Source organism: Mytilus galloprovincialis, chromosome 2, assembly GCF_965363235.1.
Source record: "Mytilus galloprovincialis chromosome 2, xbMytGall1.hap1.1, whole genome shotgun sequence".
Taxonomy (NCBI): Eukaryota; Metazoa; Mollusca; class Bivalvia; order Mytilida; family Mytilidae; genus Mytilus; species Mytilus galloprovincialis.
Genome location: NC_134839.1, coordinates 68,056,115 through 68,082,300, shown reverse-complemented (window position 1 = coordinate 68,082,300; position 26,186 = coordinate 68,056,115). Strand labels below are relative to the sequence as shown.

The following is a 26,186-nucleotide window of genomic DNA, read 5'->3' as shown; positions in this document are numbered from 1 at the left end:
TGTCCATATTTCTGTAACTGTTAAAGAAGTATACCATGGGGCGCATAAATTTTTAATGCAAAACCGGTAGACAATTAAATTTTGACTCAAAATGGCCTGAATAGAATAGAATAGAATATTTTTATTTTCCAAATTACAGGGCCCATAAAGGGCATAAAATCAGATACAATATATTTCTCACTGATATCTCTCTTGGGGAGCTACCATTTGATTTTTATGGGGGGGGGGGGGGGGGCTAGGATGAAATTTGAAAAAAAAAGGCAGGACAGGAGTTTTGAGTAAAAAAAAAGGCAGGATGAGACACTTTGCAGAAAAAAGGCAGGATGACAATTTAGGTAAATAAAGTCAGGATAAACTAATAAAAAAAAGGCAGGACCGAATAGAGTGAAAAATAAAAAGGCAGGAGAGAGATTACAACTAAAAAAAAATGCAGGACAACATTTTTCATCCTAGCCCCCCCATAAAAATCAAATGGTAGCTCCCTTGCAACAAAAGTTTCATTTCTGGATTTTGTTTGTTCTAGTAAACAATAACATCAAATGTTCTATTTTTGTCAAAGTAGGTCCAGAGACATATATATAATGAGTATCTATGTCTCTGGTAGGTCTATCTTATTTAACTGACAAAATTAGAGTGGGAGTTGGGGTGACCGAGATCTCGTAAAATCCGGAAACAAAAGCCGAAAATTGAGTACACATTTATAATTTTCTAATTACCTCCCTTCCCTTCCTAAACAGAAGGAAAGAAAGACATGTTTCATTGATTGCAACAAAGCCCTTGTAAGAATATAGAGCTCGAATTTTTAACGAAATATATCCCAACTGTTTTAATGAATGTATGCTTTATATAAATCCAAACGAGCGATTGACAAACAAAAACGTAATGGCAAAATATCAAACTCGAAGCAACTGTGGAAATCAAAACAAACATGTAAAATGTATATTTGATAGTTCATTATACATATCTTTGTAATAATAAGGCATATACTATAATTGTTATAGGATGCAGCAGGCCTCTACATTATCATTTTTCGGACAAGTTGCAAGAAAATCAACTTGTCCGAACTCTTAACTCACTTGTCCGAATTTATAATTGAAAATCCTACATATTGATTATACATGTTATATGCAATAATATCACTTGTGCTTTGATTGTACCCTAATAAAGGGAGCATTTTGTTATGTTATATGAATACCACATCAAAATTCATTTTATTATTTCAGACTGAAGGATTATTTGCAAGACTGAGCTCTCTGACTCATTGTCACTATCATGTGTCGATCATTAAATCATATCTCTTCCCATACCACTACATTGTAGGTTCTCCTATTCATGGACCTATATTCATTCTGAAGTAGCTAGTGGTATGGTTTAAACCAAATACACCTTGCACCTTATTTATAAATAAACCTTTTTAATTTATTGATGGTCTCAAAACTAGATTTTACCATTTATTTTGATTTTTACATACATTGATATATGATCATGAAGTACATAAAACATTTTAGGAAAAAATCTGCCTTTTTAGATTTTATTTAATTTTTACATCTTAACTTATTATTTTAACATATAGATCTTATTAAATAAAACCTTTTTTAATGTATTGATATGCCTAAAAGCAAAATCAAATGATACAAACTTTAATTTAAAATTTTAAAGTTAAGGTAAAACTCCATGCCATGCATATGGAGGTGCTCCTAATTAAAGGAGGCTTATACTAAGAAGAAACATTACCATTGGTTTCCATCCCCTTACTTATTTTCCCCTGGTCAATGGGCCACAGACCACAATTAATTCCTCTATCAGTTCTTTATAACCTTTTGCATCATTAAAAAAATTTCACCATGCACTTTTGTCCAATTTTTAGCTCATGTGGCCCGAAGGGCCAAAATGAGCTTATGCCATCACTTGGCGTCCGTCGTCGTCTGTCGTCGTCCGTCGTCGTCTGTCGTCGTAAACTACTTCAAGAATCTTCTCCTCTGAAACTACTAGGCCAAATACTTCCAAACTTTAACTGAATGTTCCTTAGGGTATCAGTGTTCTCCCCAGGATTTTTGGATAGCGCTGTGGTAATCACGTAATTTTCGACAATGCTCAATAACTTTATCGCGGCGCGCGGTTTGTTTGTAATTGTTTTGTTATGTGTTTTTATTATATTATGCTGTTGATGTTTCCTCTTGTTATGATGTCCTCATCATGCTCATGGAAGTTACAGTGAGTGTACCCCTTAATGAGGCTTTGTTTGTTAATGTTATTGTCTGGAGAAGAAGAGTATTTTTTTCTCCATTGTAAATTCATATATTAAATCCTCATACTATCTATGTATAAAACTGGAGGAGAAGTCTTTTTCCATGATGGGTCTACACCAGACATGCCTGTGTGAAGATTTCTTAGCACTATCAGGTAATGTTGCAGAACATGTAAGGACCAACAATAAAGTCATTGTCAGCTTCTGTTTCAGTGTTTGGTTTTGTAATCAACTGTAGCAGTGTACTGTTAACCTTACGACGTTTGACAGGAATTAACATTTTTTTGCATAAAGATTTCTCATTTTTATGACCTTAATGTTTTATAATATTTAAATGGCCTTATCCAAGCTGGACATCGAGACAGTAAAATTTCTCAAGTCGTATCAGGCTATCAGCTTGGGTTTGTTTTTCTAATCATATGCTATCAAATTGCTATCAAATGGTAGAATTTCTGACTAAACAATTATAAGTTTCGAATAGGGGATAATGAATACTTAAAAGACTTGCTCATTTTCGGGGTTCGTATGGATAGTAAACCCGGCAAATAATTTGTAACAGACCACAGGCACTTGTTTTCTATCCATGGGAAGATCTACTATCCCTATACAGAGACATATATACACATATATATGTCTCTGCCCTATATATACGCGAAAGATAAATATATAATGAAGTGAACAGCGCAAGGTAGGACACAAATACGACGAGTAACTATGTAGAAATAGAGTTTTGAAGTGGAAGTAGCTATTACAATGTTAGCCACCTTCTCGTAATATATAGGGATAGTAGATCTTCCCATGGATAGAAAACAAGTGCCTGTGTAACAGACCCCTGTGTTTGATCGTTTTTAAAATCCTCGTTTGTTCAAAGTTCGTAAAACAAGTTTGTGAGTGACGTCGGGAAATGCGGTCAATTCATTTCATCTCATTTCATTCATATATGCCTCTATATATTCTTTAAATTAAAAAAATAGATGTCAATGTTGAAATCTTTGTTTATTTTGATCTTTCAAAAAACGCCATTTTGTAAAATTTATTTGACTGGTCAAAAATCGTAAACCAGTCGATCACGTGATCCGAAGTGAAAAATAAGCGGGAAATTTGAAAAAAATTTGAAAAATACGAAAAAAAATATAGCGACGCGTTTGCGTGGGATAGCGCTGCGGTAAGTGCAATAGGACAGCGGGGAATTGCAATAGCGCTGAAAAGCGCTGTGCTAAAACGGCCTGGGGAGAACACTGGGTATCTAGTTTATAAATTGTATCCGAAGTTTTGATCTATCGACAAACATGGTCGCCATTGCTAAAAATAGAACATAGGGGTCAAATGCAGTTTTTGGCTTATATCTCAAAAACGAAAGCATTTAGAGCAAATCTGACATAGGTAAAAATGTTCATTAGGTCAAGATCTATCAGCCATGAAATTTTCAGATGAATCAAACAACCCATTGTTGGGTTGCTGCCACTTAATTGGTAATTTTAAGAAAATTTTGCAGTTTTTGGTCATTACCTTGAATATTATTATAGATAAAGATAAACTGTAAACAGCAAAAATGATCAGCAAAGTAAGATCTACAAATAAGTTAATATGACCAAAATTGTCCATTGACTTCTTAAGGGGTTATTGTCCTTTAATGACAATTTTTCACAATTTGTTCATCATATTTCAAGCTAACTTTAAAAAATCTTCTCCTCTAAAACTACTCAACCAAATTCAACCAAACTTCAACTGAATGATCAGTAGGGTGTATAAAATAAAGTTTGTGTTTTATTTTCTATTTCGTCAAAAAACATGGCCGTCATGGCTAAAAATAGAACACAGGGTAAAATGCAGTTTTTGGCTTATATCTCAAAAACTCCAGCATTTAGAGCAAATAAGACAAGAAGTTAAAGTATTTATTAGGTCAAGGTCTACCTGTCCTGAAATTTTCAGCCGAATTGGGTAACTGGTTTTTCAGGTATAATGCCCCTGAATTGATGATTTTAAAGAAATTTTGCAGTGTTTGGTTATTATCTTGAATATTATTATAGATACAGATAAACTGTTAATAGCAATTGTATTGTGAATCATCAGATTGACCTAGACTGTATCTTAATCAAGTGTAGGGCGAACTCATGCCCATTTCTTTCCAGAGGTTCCTAAGAGGCTTTGAAAGGTACTTCCAGGATAGTACATGGCCTTTGTTACTCTGTTTAATTTACAACAAACATTAATTTATTTATTTAGTTAATAAGGCATTGTTTACCAGGTGAGCGATTCAGGCTCTTGAGAGCCTCTTGTTTGTGTGTGTAATGTATAGTCCTAGTCCAAATATATATCCAAAATTCAGAAAGATTGTAGCAATCACTTTTACAAATTTAGCCAATACACATCCATACCCCTATTGACAAGTCAAGAGATGTTCCGAAAACTGTAAATATTACCTTTTTGCACTTGGCCTAATCACTCATTCCAAATCAAAATAAGTTAAAATACAACTTCCAAAAATTTATTTCACCTCTCTTCTTTCATTTCCACCAAAAAAAATCTAAGAAATGAGTGAGGAACGGAAAGAAAAAAAATTAAGGAAAAATACACTCTAATTAAAAGGAACTATATTCGTGGACAACGAAAAGCGGGGTCATTAATTGTGGTCTTGGGCCTATTAGGGGCCTAAAACTTGACCAATTCTAATAAAACTTGGCATGATTCAAGCTTAGTATATTATAAAACAGTTTACAAAGTTTCAAAGCCATATGATACCAAATAAAAAAAATGTGGCATTTTTTATATCTGAACTTTGGGTGCTGAATTGTGGCGTTGAATTAGAACAATTTCAACTACCAAATTTGAGCTTCTAAAAACCAAAAGATACCAAAACTAACACTTTTTAATGTCTCTATGTATAAGTTAACATCTATTTAAAGCAACAGAAAGCATACTTCATGTATCAGACTTATGAAAAATGGCCAGAAGTTAATTTTATATTAGCCTGTGCCAAAAAATAGAGGTTTTCAAATAAAGTGAGGTCTTATATAAAATGTAATATTTTTCACTTACCACAATTTTCTGAAGTTGTTAAGTTATCAAAAAAACTTTAACATGTTATAAATGTACTTTTAATGGAAATATAAGTTTCAAATAGCATAACACATGTGGATAAAATGGTCTTTAGCATTGTCATGCTTAAAAAAACAGGTTGTCAATTTAGGCCGTTCCCCACATTTGCATATTAAAAAGCATATAAATGATATGGGAGATGGAGATATGCTTCTTTTTGCTTAAATCTGTGCTTAGATATGATAAAACATGGAGCCTGGATGTAACAAGACTGTCACTTTCAACTATATATGTAGACAGTATGGTCTGATGCAAAGTTTATTAACTTTACTGTTTAAAACCTGAATGAAATTTCAGCCTCAAAAGGTCAATATTTTAACCACTAGCTATCCAAAAGAAGAAAGTAAAGGTAATCTGTGAAACAGAAATGGTTAAGCAACCAGTAATAAGTGTTTTTTATATAGATTCAGTGCAATCTGTTTAGGAATACAACTTTTAAGTGCATAGAACTTCACATTTCACCTGCTGCGTATACTGACCATTAGACTTAGACTATTAAAACAGCCCATTTTGCACTCTTTTTATGTTTTTATCTACTTTTTTTTGTGTTCAGAGTTCACAAATAAGTTAAACAACTGAAATAAATACCACAAACACAAATAGATATCAGAAAAAACCTGTCAGAGACAAATTAAGCATGCTGTTTTTGAAAAAATATTGAAAAAAGTGAAAAAGCTACATTTTGGGCATTTAACCTGAAAAGTGACTTTTTCAAAAAATTTCTATCAAATGAAAGTGAAAATCATTTCTTCTCATGTAGTTTGACAAATTAATACCAATAGATCATTCAGAGAAGATGCCAAAGTAAAAATTCAAAATTTGCTGAAATGCACCTCTTTGGCCACAGACCACAATTAATTCCTCTATCAGTTCTTTATAACCTTTTGCATCATTAAAAAAAATTGCACCATGCACTTTTGTCCAAGTTTTTGTGTGTGTAATGTATAGTCCTAGTCCAAATATATATCCAAAATTCAGAAAGATTGTAGCAATCACTTTTACAAATTTAGCCAATACACATCCATACCCCTATTGACAAGTCAAGAGATGTTCTGAAAACTGTAAATATTACCTTTTTGCACTTGGCCTAATCACTCATTCCAAATCAAAATAAGTTAAAATACAACATCCAAAAATTTATTTCACCTCTCTTCTTTCATTTCCACCAAAAAAAATCTAAGAAATGAGTGAGGAAGGGAAAGAAAAAAAATTAAGGAAAAATACACTCTAATTAAAAGGAACTATATTCGTGGACAACGAAAAGCGGGGTCATTAATTGTGGTCTTGGGCCAATGGCTGCCAGCATGTACAAATAGTTCAATCAGAGACATATAGTATAAGTATTATATGTCTCTGGTTCAAGCAATGAAAATTTATTTCATTTTGTATGATCAATAAAACAATCATTCATATTTTTGGGAATGTATAAGTCTTGAATTTGATCTATGAAAACATCTGACATCGATTTTTTCACTTGTCCCATCGGACAAGTAGTATGATGAATCTACTTGCCCGACACCTATTTCCACTTGTCCTGGACAATCGGACAAACGGTAATGTCGCGCCCTGTGCAGTTGGTATTGTAGCCATTTTGCATATTGCAATACTATACAATTATACATGTAGCCTTTGTATGAGGTCGACGGTACCTCGAATGACCGAATAACACCGTTAATATCAGAATAACACTTGTAAAGTGTATATTATTAATTTCCAACCCTATTTGTGTCAAAATCGTCATTGGATTTTATTGGAATTTTATTGATATCATATTGTCTCTTAGACAATAACTACATATTAGTTGTTATTTTATTCAAACTTTATGTTTTCTTTTTCTACATCTTTTGTATCTATTTTCATTCTCTAAATAATCGATCATAGATTTTTTCTTTATAAAACTTTTAACAATATCATGAAATTCATTCCAATGTCCCATGACGTCACAAAGTATTTCAGTTTTTATATATTCTAAAAATAACTATGCAATATGCTTTTTGCTATCCACCGTTTTCTATCTACCTTTGAAAATATAGTTTAACATGTGACTATCCCTGAACAAATCAAATTAGTTAAAAGATATGAATTAATGATATTTGTTATTATAGCTCTAGATGACATTTGTTCTTCAATTATCTTTGTCACTGGAGAGCTTGAATTTCATTACAAAATTGCTTGTCTCCACCAGGACTCAGTCTGTGTTATAAAGCAGTGGGTTTACCAGCTAAGCTAAAGAGGTACTTCCTTAGCTCAACCACTTACAGCTGACTAAGTATCTAAGTATCTACCACATTTACTTCAGGGAACCAATCCCGTCACACTTCCCCCACCTCAAGAGTCATCATACAAATGTACCATCAGAATCTCACACACATACCCTAGCTAGAATATCTCTCTAGCCACCGTGGGCCTTTTAGTTTGGTGCCATCTAACTGGAGAGCATGAATTTCATTACAAAATTACTAAAGGAACTCAAACCATTAGCAAACTTGGGACCTCTGTACATGAGTTACAAGGAGCAAGTATACAAAATTACTTGTCTCAACTGGTACCTCTGTTAAAAAGCAGTGTGTATATCGACTGAGCTAAAGATGTACTTCCTTGGCTCAACTGTATGTAGCTACCACATTTACTACAGGAAGCAATCCCATCACATCTTGATAACAGGATGATCTTTCATGTAAATTAACTTTTCTTGTAAAATGATAATCACAATTGTAGTTTTTCCTTTGTATTTCTACTTGAATTTCATAATACAGATTGATCTTTTATCTTATTTTGACTTTGAAAGTTTTTAGCAGATAACTCTTGATTGTTTTATGTTACAACAGGTACAATGTATCTGAATAATTCTGCTGTCAGAAAATAAATGAGTTTAACTTTTACAAATAATCATATTTATTGGAAGATGATAAAATTGAGAGGAAGTCTTGAGTTCATTGACTTCATTGTAAGAAGATTGAGAGGAAGTCCTGAGTTCATTGACTTCATTGTAAGAAGATTGAGAGGAAGTCCTGAGTTCATTGACTTCATTGTAAGAAGATTGAGAGGAAGTCCTGAGTTCATTGACTTCATTGTAAGAAGATTGAGAGGAAGTCCTGAGTTCATTGACTTCATTGTAAGAAGATTGAGAGGAAGTCCTGAGTTCATTGACTTCATTGTAAGAAGATTGAGAGGAAGTCCTGAGTTCATTGACTTCATTGTAAGACAATGTGTTGCTCAATCTTCAGTTTTCTATGTAATGAATAATGACCTCTCTGCATAGTGAGTAATCATTGTCTAGTATCTTTAAAAAAAGGAAGATGTGATTGGGTAAAAGAAACCCAGATAAGTGAAAAAAAGAAGACTGTGCCCCTCTGCTCTCAGTTATTAGGTAGAGCACTGTTATAACTTAATATACATGATATAATACTGTACATGTAAGCTAACCAGTTGTGGTGTGCAAATTAGCAGTTTGAAAATTCTTCAAGGTAAAAAATATTATGATTTACACCCAGATGTGAATTTGAATACCCTCCATTCATCATTCTTTTTCTAAACATATGGTCAAATTGTTAAAAGACCCTGAAAAAACATGAAATAAGACACCATTTCACGTTGAACATGTAATTTCTGTCATGAACGTTGCACGAAAAATAAAGACTTTGATGTGAACCTTTTGTGACTGAGTCACTGTCCTCTTGTATATATAAACTCTCTGTTTTACTTAATATTCCCTATTTAGTATACACATTTATGTTATAAATAATTTACGTTTTTTTAAAAAAGTATAACAATATTCTGAACTTTTAAAAAGCAATTTGCAAAATAAAGGAACAACATCATAGGCCTCTCAGCCTTATCAGATCTTATCAAGGAATACAAAGTTCAATCAATTTTTTTCTTGACTATCCATGCCTAGTATTTGACATTTTTTTTAAATACAGAGCACGCAAAATAAGCCTTTGAAAATCATGATGCACGTAAAATAAGATAAGCAGAACACGCTGAACGAGGCATCTGTCTTACACAACTGAACGTCAAATAAAAAAGTAAAAACGTGTTGAACATGTAAAAAAAAATGGCGATCACATTGCAAGAAAATAACCCTTTACCACCCTCATAATAGACAAGTTGAGTTTTAGAATCGTTAATATTATACAGTGTTAAATGACAAAATATTGTTAGTATACATATACTGTGTACTTGTTGGAGTATAATGACAATCACAAAAGGATATTTTCCACATTTTATAAAGTTTATATATTATTAAAATTGTTCAGTATTTATGCATTGCCAAGAAGAATCTACTTACATGACTTATATATCTTTTCTTTCTTTTTAGATAAATAGATATGAAGTTTGTTGAAGAATGATAAATTAGAAATGGCAGAAGCTAACAGAGAAGATGATGAATTGTCTATACCCAGGGCTGCATTAAATAAAATGATAAAAGAACTCATTCCCAACATTAGAGTGGCTAATGATGCAAGGGAACTAATACTAAACTGTTGTACAGAATTCATTCATCTGGTCTCATCAGAAGCTAATGAAATATGTAACAAGCAACAGAAAAAGACAATATCACCAGAACATGTGCTACTAGGTGAACTATTATGTTGGATTTAAGCTTCGGCACTCAAACTTAAGTTCTCCTCATCCAATTTTTATGAAAGTCAAACATAATGCTGAGAAACCAAATCTTGTATCTGAATTAGTTAGATTTGGGCAGTTAGTCACTTTCTGTTCCGGAGTTATGCCCCTTTATAACTTAAAAAATTACATTTATTTTCATTCTGCACTCTGACTTAAGTTTGCCTCATGCAAATTTTCTGAAACTCATATACAATGCTAAAACCCAAACTCCCATACTGGAGTCAAATTGGGAGTGAATCACTCATTAGAGTTATGTCCCTTTATAACTTTACAAATTTGTTGGTTTCCTCACTCCTACATGTACTGTAAAACTTTGCCTCTTGAATTTTTTTGGAAACTCATTATCAAATGTTCTATTATTGACTTTATTGTTTATTTAAAATTGACCTGAATATACAAATACAAATATTTTATTGGCATATATGTATGTAGGAAATAATTTTAATTAGACACGAAAAATCCCATCAATCCTTGATAAAATATTTTTGAATACAGGAATCCTTAAAGTTCATGATTAGCAGACATGATCTTCATTAACAATTTTACACAATCTGAAACTATAATTGGACAAATATTTAAAATTTGAAAATGTTTTGGATGTCAGAAATAATTTTGAAGGTAAATAAGAATATTGTTCCAGTTTAAAAATATTTTCTTTAGCCGCTGAAGTTTACTTACTTATTCATGTACAAATGTACATGTATATGAGCCAATCCTGAAAAATACTTGAATCTTAATTACATATTTCTTTTTATAACTCTAGCCTTAGATAGTCTTGGCTTTGGTAATTACAAAGAAGATGCAATGAGTGTGATGCAAGAAGCAAAAGCTGTAGCTGCAAAGAAAAGAAGAGGAAGCTCAAGATTAGAAAATTTAGGAATTCCAGAAGAAGAATTATTACGACAACAACAAGAATTGTTTGCTAAGGTATTTTACTATATTAAAAGTTATACTTTATTGAAATAATTAGCGTCTTTGAATAAATCTTACAAAAAGTAAGCTAAATGTTTGCTTTCATTATTTATTGTCTTGTCTGCTGGAATGTTGTGAGACATATAAAGGTTGCTTTTCTGATTTGTCATTGTCAACAATTGATCTGATTGATCTGATCATAAAACTAAAACTCAGTTTTATGATCAGATCAATTTCATTTAAATGTTTGGTGTGCTCTTGCATTAAAATTCATAAGTCAAATTAAATTAAAAACCAGTCTTTCCACTAGTAAAGATGTATTTTGATATTGAAATATGAAAAATCAGTTTAAAATGTTAGTTCCCATGGCTTTATGATGTATTATAAATATCAATTTAAAGCAAAGGTCAAAATCTAGAACGTCCTATTAACTTATGACCTTGACCTCAATTTCAAGGTCACAAACCAAGGACCTTAAATCAAAAGACCCTAGGTCTTTAATATGTTTGGTTAAAGAGTAATATCACTTTACACGTAATTCTAAATGTAAGATGGGCAAAAACTCCAATTTATTTTCTGTACACCCTTTCAACCAAAATATACAAGTTAGGACATGTCGCAACTAACAATTTATGAAAAATTATTTGTCGATATGTCTTACGGTATTTGAAAATCAGTGAAAATAAGCAAAAATCAAAATTAAGAACATGACATTGACCTTTGACCTTGACCTCATTTTCATTTTTTGGGACCAAGGACCTTAAATCTGAAAACCCCAGGTCTCTATCACTGATGGTTTACCAGTTAGAAATGCATATTACTTATATCATTTGCATAAGGGGAAATAACTCTCATATGGAGTCTCTGGAAAGCTTCGGTCCAAATGAATTGCCTAATCCTGAAGATGTAACGAGCAATTTGGTAAAATAAATTTGTCGTAATCTTTTACGGTTGCGAAGGAGTAGTGGCCACAAGAAAAACAGTGTTTGGGGAGATAACTCTTACAATGTAAAGTATTTTGTTACGCAGTTGTAAATTTTTAAAGCGTATAAACTATACGATATCATATTCCAAATATCTAAGCGACATCTTATGAAACAACAATACTACGCAAGAAAAAAAATTAGGCGGAAGAAAAAAAAAAATTAAAAACCAATTGTTCAAAGAACAATTGAAGGTCTTTCCACAAGTAAAGATCTATTTTATTATCAAAATATTAAAAATCAATCTCAAATGTCAGTTCCTATGACTTTATAATGTATAAATCTGAATTTAAAGCAAAGGTCAAAATCTAGAACGTCCTATTAACCTTTGACCTTGACCTCAATGTCAAGGTCACCAACCAAGGACCTGAAATAAAAAGACCCTAGGTCTGTAATATGTAGTATGGTTATGAGTTGTATCACTTAAGCCATGATTTTGAATATAAGATGGGCGAAAATTCTCATTTATTGTTTACGCACCCTTCCAACCAAAATTTATAAGTTACAACATGTCGCAACTCACAATTTAGTAAAAATAATTTGTCAATATCTTTCACGGTTGTTGAAAAGAAGAGAAAATAAGCCAAAATCAAAATTTAGAATATGACCTTGACCTTTGACCTTGACCTTATTTTCATTTTTTTGGACCAAGGACCTCAAATCCAAAGACCCTAGGCCTATATCACTGATGGTTTACCAGTTAGAAATGCATATCACTTAATTCAAAGGAAAAGGGGGAATAACTCTCATATGGAGTCTCCCTAAAGCTTCGGTCTAAATGAATATCCTAATCCTGAAGATGTAACGAGCAATTTGGTAAAATAAATTTGTCGTAATCTTTAACGGTTGCGAAGGAGTAGTGGCCACAAGAAAAACAGTGTTTGGGGAGATAACTCTTACAACGTAAAGTATTTTGTTACGCCGTTGTAAATTTTTAAAGCGAATAAACTATACGACATCATATTCCAAATATCTAAGCAACATCTTTTGAAACATCAATACTACGCAAGAACAAAATTTAGGCGGAAGAAAAAAAAAAAAAAAAAAATAATAATCAGAACAAATTCAATAGGTCTTTCCACGGAAAGGTGGAAAGACCTAATAATAATCAGAACAAAACCAATAGGTCTTTCCACGGAAAGGTGGAAAGACCTAATAAATAATGAAATATAAATACTGTAATACAGTAAGATGGAAAATCATGCTCTTCTCTTAAAACAAAAAGGTCTACTTTCATGACTTTTCAGTTTATGATTAGTGAATGCAATGTGCACACATAGCCCATTAATTTGTTGTAAATGTTTAACCACAGTTTGAGGTTATTTTGAGAAGTACTCAATGAACATTTTAACAGAGTTTAGATTATATTAAATAAGTTCCACTTAATATTTGACTAATCTCTGCTTATTATGGCACTTCATTCATTGAAATCCAAATTAATTTGAATGCACTTTGCTTCAACAATTTTCCTATCATTTAGGTAAGTTTTAAGATTGTTAAAAGCAAGAATACTCATAACATACTATTTTGTTAAGGTTGACAGAATGTTGGCAGACTTACAGCGCATGGACTTTTATGAAGATTGTTATTGTCTGGATATTTTTAGGCAGTTAAGCTGCCTTATGCGAGCACCCTGGATTTGTGTTTTATCCAATAAATGCTGAAATATGTGCCATTGTTATTATCTAGCTGGATATTATGTTATTTATAACTAATTGGACAGTTTTTTCATGCTTTTAATTCTGGATTACAAAACATATGACCAGAAAAACCTTAAATGATCATCGAATCACCCAAAAGTTTTGAAGTTGCACATAGGAAGTAGAGCACATTAGGAATCCTTATGTAGTTTATTATCCCCGGAGCTTTTGGCTAAGATGTCAAAGAATAAATGTATGAAATATTTAATAACCGAATAACCCAACATCTCTAAAGACAAGTAGTTCAGATTTCCAAAATGGCAAAAGTCATAGGAATATTGTTTGTCATCAATACGTAGTCAATTACGTCAGTAGAGTTCAACTATTCATGCTATTGGCGGCAATTTTAAATCATTATAGAAAATTTACGTATCTTTTCAAATTAGCGGTGGTCCGAGGTCTGCGACGGTCTTTTTTTGCAGTCCGACTTTAAACTTGGTAACAAGCTACGCCCGACATGCCCGACGGACCTACCACTAGAAATAAAATAAAAAAATAACTTTGCAAACCTTTTTACTAAAGTCTCCAAATAAACGATCTCAAAACTTATTTTTATCATTTTTATTCATCACAGGGATGTTCATTTTGTTCAACCGCTATCTTAATACAGAAAATTGCAGACAAATAATGTGTTAATTCAAGTAAAATCGTGTCTGATAAAAACAACATTGAAAACAAAATAGCTGTCGTGAGAAGACAATTATAATATCAGAACTGATTCCGGAAGCGGATAAGGGTAATTCTGGGTTTTGGCGTACTAAAACAAATCCAGACAGGTGACAAAATACATCTATGCATGATAAATAAATATAAACACTAGAATTCAAAAACCAAAAGATATACAATATATTACTTTACTTCCATGGTATTTCTAACAATATATATGTTCCTGGTGACAGTATAAATTTTCTTTATCAATGATAAATATTGGTAATGCATGTTAGGCTTTGAAAGTGTAAACATATTACTGCAATTTCAATGGGTATTTTTTTCTCAATTTTGATGGGTCAGTTAAAATAACTGGAAGTTTCTTACTTTATTTTCACAAATAGTGCATCTAGATTATATGATACCTGAATGTAAGCAAATCATATGATGTATAGGTGGAGTCCTTTGGGTCACTCTACCGCCTCCTGTTTGATAACTTTGAAATGGATGAGATCCCCCAGCTTCCTCTTTGGGAACTTTGAAACAGTCGAGATCCCCACCCCTAATCCATAAATATTCATGTATGGGACAATATAATAAATCAAATGAAATAAAGGGGGAGTCCCTGGGGGTCACCCCACCCCTCCTGTTTGAGAACTTGGAAACGGTTGAGATCCCCACCCCTCAATAATATATATTCATGTATGAGACAATATAACAAATCATATGAAATATAGGTGTTCATGGGGCCACACTACCTCTTCCTGTTTTGAGAATTTGAAAATGGTCGAGATCCCCACCCTTAAACCATATATAGTCATATATGAGACAATATAACAAATCAAATGAATTATAGGGGGAGCCCCTATGGTCACTGTACACATTCCTGTTTGAGAACTTGGAAAGCGTCGAGATCCTCACCCCTTAACCATATATGCTCATGAATGGGAGTATATAACAAATAAAATGAAATATAGGGGGAGTCCCTGTGGTCACCTCACCCCTCCTGTTTGACAACTTGGAAACAGTTTAGATCCTCACCTCTAAATTAAATGAAATATAGGGCTGTCCCTGAGGTCACCCCACCCCTCCTATTTGAGAACTAGGAAACAGGTGGGGATCCCCACCTTTTAATTAAACCATATATATTCATGTATGGGACAAAAGAACTAATCAAATGAAATATAGGGAGAGTCCTTAGGGTCACCCTATCCCCTCCTGTTTGATAACCTGGAAACAGATCAGATCCCCACCCCTCAACCATACATGTTCATGTATTTGACAATATAACAAATCAAACAAAATATAGAGGAAGTCACTGGGGTTACCCACCCCCTCCTGTTTAAAAACTTGATAACAGTCGAGATCCCCACCCCTAAACCATATATATTCATGTATGGGAAATATAAAAAATCAAATAAAATATTAGGGTCGTCCCTAGGGTCACCCAACCCCCTCTTGTTTGTGTTTTGAGAACTTGTAAAAAATTGAGATACCAACTCCTAAACCATATTCATTCCTGTTTGTCATTTCAATAAGATTGAATGACATACAAGGTCAATCTCATAGGCGTCACATATGCATATTACTTTGCTAGACCTAACATATGTGTACTAGACTTTGCCCAATGTCAGGCAACCATGGGAATAAATAATTATGGGTGCTTTGTTTGGGAGACTTGGTAACATAATGTTATAATTATTTCTTGTTTATTATAAAATTTTATTGATTGAAATAAATGAATAGGTTAAAAGAATTTACCTTAATTATATTTTGAATTATTTCTGGTCCTATAAAAATTTTCATTTTAATATGGCTCATTTTAAAGAAAACATATCTTTCAAGCCCAAGAATGTTTGACCAACTGTTTTATAATTACCTGTCATTTTATTTCAAACTAAGACATCATCACTGATCATGGACTTTGGGTGAAGGTGGGGGTCATTTTCATTTACTACGTGCAGGTCAGTCAGACCACACCTTTTATCCCTGTAGTAGTAAACATTTGTCTGATTTGTGTCTCATAACTTTTGTACTGTAGAACACAAACTCAGTTTTCTTTCCAGGGAAGGAAGTCCATTAATACTTTTACAAGCTCGTATTAAAGTCAACTTGAACTACTAACAGTCAACTAATACCAACATTAACTATCAACTAGAACATTTGCAATCATTGCGAACTTGTACCACTGCAGACTCATGTCCATGAAAAAAATATACTTGATATATGCGTTGCTTTTGAAAACCATGATAAAATATGAATTATTTGCCGTAATTATATATAATGATTAATTCATCAAATAAACATAAATGTACAATATATGAATGTTTAATGTTAGTTCTTTTAAATCTTAAAAAAAAAATTGAAGCAGCATTACCACAGTTTTCTTAATAGACCACTTTAGAGTTTGTTTGTCATTGAAAAAAACTTGTCAATTATGCACGCTTTTATGATGTCAATTACCAGATAGAGAGGATCGCCTGTATCCCTGCACTTTAAACGTTCATCAAGCGTCTTAGTGATCTCGGGGATAAACTAGAAATGATGTTTGTTCTGTAGGTACTTAATCACATTTCCCTAATGACAGAAGTGATGACAGACAGATATGAAAATTCAATTTGCCGACAAAATCATGCAATATAGCTTAATAGTTTTCCAACCACTCGCTCAATATTGAAACTGAAACAACGACACCCACGAATGATGTTCACTAAAACCAAAGTTTTTGACGGAAATGCATCAAACTCGAAAGTTGTCAACTATGTTTGCCTTAGTTTTTGGTTAACTGCCTACAGCACTTACAGTGTTTTAATTTTATCATGCCCTAACTCCAGTGCCGATTCCTGGTACATAAGTGCACTAGGCATAGAGATTAGAAACAAGTATCCTGACTCAAACTGATCTTCATGATCTTGTTATTCAGGACAAAGGATTCATGACACCAAAGTATAACGTTGATGACCTTGTACTCATCAAATGCTATTGTATGCATAATCATTATAAACATTAGACATATATGCCTCAGTACTTGTTTATATTTTCAGGCTCGACAAGAACAAGCTGTGCTTGAACAGCAACAATGGATACAAATGCAGCAAGCTCTACAACAACAACAGCAACAAATGTCACAAAACACAGACGATGATGACTATTCATAGCAAATACTTTTGTGTAGTTATTGTTCATATTTTGATTGTACTAGATCATATTTTATTCAAATGTCTAATAAAAAGTGTTCATATATGAAGATTTAGGAGTTTTGTTTCACTTCAACAAACATTGCTTAATATGAGACATGTATTTGTCCTGCACATGTCAGTTATTTAACCTCATTCTATTGTTTAGTGGCATATAATAATCACTGATATGATTATGTTTTAATGAGGTTTCTAACAATTTTGACTTCTTTTAAAACTGCGATTTACTGTGCATGCTGCTGTGTGATTGTTAGTCCCCAACTGACGAAGTCGAATTGGACCTAAGGTTTGCACTCTGTCTGTTTTTCTATATGTATGTCTCTCTAATGAAATCAAAGGGGACTTTAGGTTTGCACTCCGTCTGTTTGTCTGTCTGTCCTTCTGTCCATCTGTCTGTCAGGCCGGCCGGCCTGGCAAATCAGTTTTCAATACTTTTTTCTTCATTCTTAAAGATATTGATTTGATATTTGGTATATAGTTTTAACATGACAATTTATAGATCAAGTTAGGTGTTTGTTCCGATCTGATGATTCAGTCTAGAGTTATGGTCCCATATCTAATGTTAGAGAACTTTGTTAAACCATATTTTTAAACAAAGGGAGATATGGTATTTTTTTTTAAATTTATAAGACAATCAGTGGTAAATTGTAAGAATTTTGTGTCAGGTTTGTTTTTTATTTTGTATTAAATAATTTCCTGAATGGTAAATATATATTTTGTTTTATTAAGTAAAATCCTTTAATTAGATATTAATCTATTTTTATTAAGGTATATATTTCATTACATTACATTGTGTAGATAAAAGTTGTTGACATTTTATAAATAAGTTAAACATCTTTATTAGTTTGTGACAAATGAAAGAAAAATTATTTGTACTGTTAATTATATTTGATTATAATTTAAAAATAGATATACATCGTATTACATCATATCTAATTTTAGAGAACTATTAATCATATCAAATGTTTAATAGAGTGTTTTCCACACTTCTTTTTCTCATGCTCATGATCAAGTTCAAATTTTTGTATTCAGTCTGATAATTCTGTGCAGAGTTATGATCCTTGGACTTGAAGAATTCACTCATATAATCCGTTTTCCACATTGTTTTTAGTCATGCTTGAAGATATTGACTTAATATTTTCTTTTTGTTTACACCATGACAAGTTATAGAACAAGTTGTTTTATTCCAGTATAATGAATTTTTACCCAGTAGAGGACTATGTATTGTCATGCAATACTCTCAGAATGCTTGTTTATTAAAGATGGCTAGAGGTGTAGTGGGAAGGTTAAAATCTCACAAAATATGTTTAAAACTGCTGCATTTTTGTGCCTGTCCCGAGTCAGGAACCTGTTGCCTTTGTTTATATGTTTTGGGGTAAAGATTGCACAAAATGCTATCAAAACCCTATAGCACTGACTAGATATCTAAATTTTCCAAGGTTTATCACTACCTTTGAGGTACACAAAATACAGTGCATTGATCATAAATTCTCAACATCCTATCCATGAACATTTGCAGAAATTTATCAATGAAATAAACACTCAGATATTCAAGTTACAAAATGATGTTATCCATGCAAGAAAGTTGCACAAATTGTGGAAGGTGCAGGAATCTAATATCTGTTCTAAAACTAGTGTAATCTTTAAAATTGGAGTTATCTCCCTTTGTCCATAATTGTTCAACCAATGCTTTATAATATTACTATCCACTGATAAATTAAAGCAGTGTTTACTCTTCAGTGCTTACAAGCAGGTTGATTTTAGTTTTGGCTCATATACATGTTTTTGAGTTAAGTGTGTCATTTTTTTAGCTGAATTAGAATACATTATTATTCAGGAGCTAGCTGAATCCCGCCTCTTGGTTGGAGATTTTTTTAATGTGTTTAATACCCATTGGTGGCCTTTTGTTGTTTGATGCTCTTTGCCTTTGGTCAGGTTGTTGTCTCTGTGATAAATTCCAGTTTTCCTTCTTTATTTTTTATTTTATACTCTGTCTGCATATACAGGTTATCAGTTTATTTTCGACTATCCCTCTGGTATCTTTTATCCCTCTTTTATCACTGCATTAGGTATCAGGTCAACTATATTATGTCAAAAGAGTTATTGCAAGGTGAACAGGGCTGTCTGAATGAGATCTCTTGTCTGACTTAATTTTAAATCTTTTAATATTGAAGGTTTTTTGTTATACAATGAATGGTGATATTTTTAAGTTGTTTCATGTAATGGATCAAACTATATTTTATCATACCATACATGTAAATAGAATCATTTAAGAGTGTACTTCTTCAAGGGTTGATAATAATGTAGTTAAAAGGTCAATAACCAGATTGCAATGCCCCAACCAACTGAATGTTGTAGTAACTTTGACCTTGATGTATAAGAGGTAGTGATGTTAGGTACATGCTCAGAAAGGCTGTTCTACAAGGACATTGCAGTATAAGCAAAAAAAAATATATCAGGTAAAAAGTCTAATCTTGAATTAGAATTGGATACATAAGAGAATTTATCTATAAACACCTAAGGGTACATGTACACCTATGCTCTCAGTTGATAATCTGTAAATAGAATGCAATTGGACAAATTTCTCAAGTTGTGCACTGCATATAGCACCTTTATTTTTTGAAACTGCTGAGTTTTCTTTAAACTTTCTGATCTTGGTACATCAGCTAAAGAAAGATGTATTTAAGAAAGATTTGTAACTCAATGGGTCATCTTTCTAAATTAACCTTGGTATAAAAATTAAAGTTTTTTCTACTTTAACTATAATTTCTTTGATATCTCTGCTACAGATTTGTGTGCATACTTCAGTCTGTCTTTAAGGTTGTTGGTGTCATTCTGTTTCTTTGCCTCCTTCATTTTGCCAAACACACTGGTGTCTATACTGGTAGTCATGGATTTCTCCTAAACATAAAAAAATGTATGGTACTAGTAAGTAGCCTGTTGAATTATGTCTGGTGATGTGATTATGATTTACCAATAGTCGTACGAAAGCCTGCCAGTTTCTTTCTGTTTGAGAGTGAGCATATACTAAGCAATTTGTAGTTTCGACTTTCTAATTGTCCATTCTCTTTTTGGTGATAACTTGTGGTGTTTGATTTTAACAATTCCTGTAGCACATCTCTTTCGTTGGAATGGATTAAAAGCTCCTTGGTCTCGAGTGGTGTCTTTCAGGATGTCGATAGTGCACGATGTAGTGGTTGTACAGTGATTCACCTGTTGTTCTAGTAGTCATAGTTCTTTTTGGTAGGGTTTGTGCAAATCTGGTGAAATCGATATATGAGCAGTTAGAGAGTCATAGTCGGTATTTGTATCATTTTCTTGGTGTCTAATACATGTATCGTTGTGGTAAGCCTGTCATATGGTGGTGACTAGTTGTGACAATACAAGTTGGTTGTTCACACTCATCATCTTCACTGTTGGATACTCTGTATAATGATCTGTAGATGGTTGAAATGTCTCTTTCATATCTGGTTTCTGTTATTAGTTTTTCTATTTTTTCTCTATCATATCTATATAACATTTAATGTAATAAATTTGTCCTATTATATAGCTCCTTAACAATCTATAACGTCAGTGGTTGATGATCGATGGCTAGACATTCAATAAAAGGTGTCAAAACAGCTTCATTACAGATGGCAGATGCTGAATAAATGTTGATGTCTGTTCTTTTATTTTCTACTGACAATTGACTAAGTCCATTTGAATCAGCGTTGGTTTTTCCCGGACGGTTCTTTATGTTGAAGTGGTAGCTACATTTGCAACTAGGTTTGTTACTAATGGTAACATCATGATTTGCAGTTGTCATGACATATCATTTAAGTGGGATGATGTCGGTTAACATTGAGAACTGCTGTCCAAACAGTCTGCAGGTAATTTTTGTATAGTCTGTAATGGCACTTTTTAATTTCAAAAACTGGGCTGGGTTATTTTTCTCTACTTCGGTTAGACCCATATGCATGTGCTTTCATAGCTGATCATACGTATCTCACACTGCTGTTTCATGTTTATGAGTCTGGACTGCTCCTAGTTCAATTCCTGCAGGATCATCAGCGTAAATCCGAAATGGTAGTGTTGCATCGACATATATATCTTAGTATAGGTTCTAATGAAAGAAGTCGCTTTAAGGTAGCAAAAACTGTCTTCTGTTTTCTCTACTGAGGTCAATCTCAGCGTACACTGTGTACATAGGCAGATTCCTCTCCATCACTAATATGTGGTAGTCTACATATTCGGCATCGTTTTCGTGCCGTAAAGACTATCATTAATTTATCTTTGATAGAAGATTGATGGCTGTGATGTTATTAAGACTTTACGACAACCTGTCTGATAGCATGCCGTAATCAAAACTTAAAAAGATACAAAGGGATCAATAAAAAAAACATACGCTGATGAACAGACAGTATATTGGTTAAAAAAAAAAAACAACAAAAAAAAAAAAAAACACTATGAAATGAATACTGAAAACTGAAGACTGAAGATTATGCAAAAAAAATACACTGGGGATGAATACAGTTGCAATTAGTTTATACAGAGGCATGCAGTTAGTATTGTATTATTTGTCGCTGGTTCATGATCAGTCTTTCACATCACTTTTATGATTTCTGATAATTTTTTAAGGGCGCATTATTTTTAATTTCAACAGAAGAAATTTATTATTTTTTGTTGATCAAATACCATGCGCGTAGCTACGTTTACATCAAAACGCCCGGGCGTACACTTGAATTGTTAAAATAAAACAAATATTCGACATAGAATAAGAAAAACTGGTCAAAAGCACATCAGCCTTGTGCTTCTTTTTTCAATGGATTGTAATTTTGAATAAAAAGGGACCAAATTTAATCAAATAGATCATTTAATATTACTCAAATAGATCATTTAATATATTTGTTCGAATCTTTGGTAAAAGTCTGAATCTACTATGAATACTACGTACTTTTCTTATATTTAAAGCAATTCACTATCTGCTCAGATTCGATATGCTGTTTGTAGTTTTGTCGAGCCAGTGATTTATGTCCCAAAAGCGAGACAAAGCGGCGTCAACATTTAGGTTCCGAATGTGGATAAAGTCTTTTGAATGACTTTCCGTGAAATTTTACGAAAGTTGGACAGGAACTGTTTATGAACAAAAGAGTATTCAGAGCAATATAATAATGCAATTATATCTTTAATTTTCCCGCATTTTAAGGACAAAATGTATTTCTTTCTGCAATTAATAAGTGGTCGCAGTTTGGGCTTACATTTTGTTATTTCTCAATTACATTAACTACTTGTCGAACCTTCATCGAATTTTATGAAAATGCCGAACAAGCTTTTTTTCTATTACTTATTTCTAAAGCTAAAATTTTGAAAGCATTTTTTTCGTTAATATTTCTGTTCTTTTCTGATAGACAGCAGGATAGCCAGACTCTTTTTTACGCACTTAATTGTTTTACATGCTCAATTTATAAACCTTCATAGATTGTCGTGAAATATTCCAGATCAAGAAAAAATATCAAAAGAAAATTTTAGATTTTTTTTAAATCCCTTTAAAGGAACGATAAATTGATTCACTTTTTGTGGGAAGAAATCCTAGGTGTTTCAGAATTTTTTTATATTACACCTCTTAGAAATAATTTTTTTCGTGTTCATTAAAAGGTGCTTTTGTGGATTGTATGATCACTCACGGCACCATTTAAACTTATTTAAAAGTAATATTGGTTTGGACGTTTTCTGTAAAATCAATGACCATTAGGCTAGCTTCCAGTTTAACACGATGAATAAGTTAACATATTACAAGATTTAACCAAAACAAACAAACCATTTAGATTCAAAAGTATGTTGCTATCAATGATTTTTTACTGACAGGAATCATTACGGTATCTCATTCTCGATAGCTTTCGGGGGCTTCGTCCCTTTCGAACCCACTACCAGCAGGTGCTTTAACATTGAGCGGTTGACACCCCTCATATCCTTCGCCAAGGTTCGGGCGTACACGTAAAAATGACCATATATATATATATATATATATATATATATAGCAACGTCAGATATTGCTACCATTTAATGTAACTGAAAAATGGCGTTAAATTGGAAACGCGCTTTATCTTATTCTTCCTGCTTTCCTTTTTTGGGTAAATGCAAAGTATAACACACAAGTATAAATGCCGTGAGAATCCAATCCAATATGATTTTATAATTTTAAAACATAGGATATTCAATTTTACTGCTGGTAATTATGTGTTTTTGGAGGAATATTGAGCACTGCATTATGTATTCAACCCGAGTATGATTTTATTCAATCAGTGACATCCAATAGCTTATACTTATGATACTGAAGTTTTCTTACTTTTTGATCGTCTTATAGCTATGTATTTTTGTAATGTGTGCATCATTTCGTTTTGTTGAAAGCAGCACATTTATATTTAGTAGAGGAAGGAACACGCGAATGCAGTTCATGCCGTCCCTAGTATATTACGATTGTGGCGACGTCAAATTATGATAACGGACAAACTTGCAAGACATTTTCATTAATCCGTATTTTTTATAGATAACCCTGTAATCTTAATACAATTTGATGTACCAACTTCAACTTTAAAAGTACTTTTTATTGGTATGTTACCAAAGCCGAAAAATAATCTCCACGAAATCAAATCTCTGATTTTTTGGCCGTAAAAGTTTTGTGAAGGCATGAAAGTTTAACTCGGACATTTCCGCAAGACATTGCAAATCTATTGTTTTGAATTGAATATGTAGCTCAATATATTTTTCAATTCGAATTTTGGGAGCTTACACTAAGTACAAAACGATCTTGCTTTCAATTTAATGAATAATCTGTCAAAATTTTATTTTTGAACTGAAATGTTTCAAGTTTCCAAATTAAATTTCCGATGGGACATTTCCGTACATCATATTCTTTTGAAAATATGTATGCAAATTTTAAAGGGAGACAGCCATGTTAATTAACCAATACTGGAATATATCACGTCATAGAATGTTCATGCAAAATTTCGAAGAGTTGCGTGAACATTTCGCGAATTGTTCGTGTTTTATGTTTCGAGTTTGTTACATGGGACAACGCTAAGTAAACGTTTTTTGAATAATCTGTGTCTTCCTAAGCCTATGAATATCATATTTTTATTCTTTCTCTATCATAATGTGAAAATTTAAGAATAAATCTTTATTTTCATGTATAATTTGAAATATTTATTTCAGCATTTCTATAAAAATTTCCCGTCAAATATTTACTTAACGCTATTTTTCGTGGTAGTAGCAATATCTAACGTTGCGTTGGCTCCAGCTACGCCACTGAATACGCTAAGATATGCAGACCAATGTTTAAAGTAATAAAAGGGAAATAAACAGAACTGCATGATAAATAGTTGAATTAACGGGAAGTTAAGTCTGACTCGATTATACTGAACCAGAGTATAATATATAGACTTGCTGAAAAAAAAGATAACCTATTCGACGAACTCATCTTTATTAGAGCGAATCAATCATTAACCTTTTAACACAGAATCAATTATTAACCGTATTTAAGAAAATAAAGTCAGAAATATTTAAAAAGTAAAATCGATCACGTGACTCAACACTATAGTGTTTGTATATACATGAACACAAGCGTGGCGGATTTTTATTTGTGGTAAAATAAGCTCGAGAAAATAAGCAGTGGTTTAACAGTTCGAACTTTATTCTCATAATTTCTGGTCTCAATATGGCATCCGACACAGTTGCTGGTACAAAACTTCATGTTGGCGATTTTATCGTTATAGTTGGATATTTTGCATTTGTTCTGTTTATTGGGTTATGGGTAAGTTGTTATATCATGTTTATAGCACACACTTTTCTATTAGATAGGTGTGGAAAATTCCAGAAGACTTTTAAAAATTGTAAAGGTTAATAATTTTCGCGCATTAAAAATTGCATTACATCTGGGAACAGTATAGCTAACATAGATTGATCGTGGTGAAGGTTGTAATTTCATCTAAATGATTCTATTTATAGAATTTAGGGAATTTCCACTCCAGGCTACATTCAAGGATTCGTTTAGTACTACAACCTTGATACTTCTTAGTATTATATATTTTATACGATTTGTCCAATGTTTTAAATCAATTTGCCATTGATTAAATATATAATAATGCACAACAAGGCCATGTGGCCAATATGAATCAATATGCATGACCAAGTTTTCTAATACTGATTTGTTCATCTTTAATAAATTTTTGTATCACCTCAATTACTCCTTAGTGCAAATAATTGTCATTCTTCAAATGCTATTTTATTTGTTTAGCTGTGACTTCTTCCTAATAATTTGGACTACTTTCTCCTCATTTAAAATACTTGCAGATGATGAGTATACATGTATATAGTTGGTTGTATTTCATATGTGAGTTTTGACCTAGCTACTTAAAAACTTTTTAACTTAATCAAGTAATTTTGTAATGAGAAGTTTAAAATGGGAGCTGCAGTTGTTAAACGTATTTATTTCATATCGGTTGAGAATAAGATTCTCTTATTGGATAAAAAGGGGTCCCATGGCATTCATTATTCTTCCGTAATAAATTCCATCGGTCATTAACAGAAAAAACGGACCAGAAAACCGGTCGTTAACGAACTTTTACATGATAATGACCGGTGGGGCGTGGTTTCCGTCTGATAATGACCGTTGGGGCGTGGTTTCCGTCTGATAATGACCGCTGGGGCGTGATTTCTCTGTTAATGACCGCTGGGGCATGGCTTCTCTGTTTAGAGAGATTTACCTTTTATGAAACATGTTCCTGATTTT

The 26,186-nt window shown here is 32.6% G+C and overlaps 2 protein-coding genes across 2 annotated transcripts in view; both read left to right on the top strand.

Moving 5' to 3' along the window:
• The first annotated feature begins 691 nt into the window (after positions 1 to 691).
• On the top strand, positions 692 to 17,471 carry LOC143064208 (protein Dr1-like). Its single transcript, XM_076236860.1, has 4 exons — positions 692 to 779; positions 9,669 to 9,929; positions 10,743 to 10,906; positions 17,267 to 17,471. The coding sequence occupies exons 2-4, from the start codon at positions 9,710 to 9,712 to the stop codon at positions 17,378 to 17,380; spliced, it is 498 nt and encodes a 165-aa protein (XP_076092975.1). The 5' UTR covers positions 692 to 779; positions 9,669 to 9,709; the 3' UTR covers positions 17,381 to 17,471.
• Positions 17,472 to 24,982: 7,511 nt separating this feature from the next.
• The window catches only part of LOC143064207 (sodium/glucose cotransporter 4-like), a 46,114-nt gene continuing 44,910 nt past the window's right edge, over positions 24,983 to 26,186 (top strand). Inside the window, exon 1 of the mRNA XM_076236859.1 lies at positions 24,983 to 25,208. Within this exon, the coding sequence (XP_076092974.1) occupies positions 25,113 to 25,208 (96 nt within the window). The 5' untranslated portion in view covers positions 24,983 to 25,112. The remainder of the gene's footprint in view (positions 25,209 to 26,186) is intronic.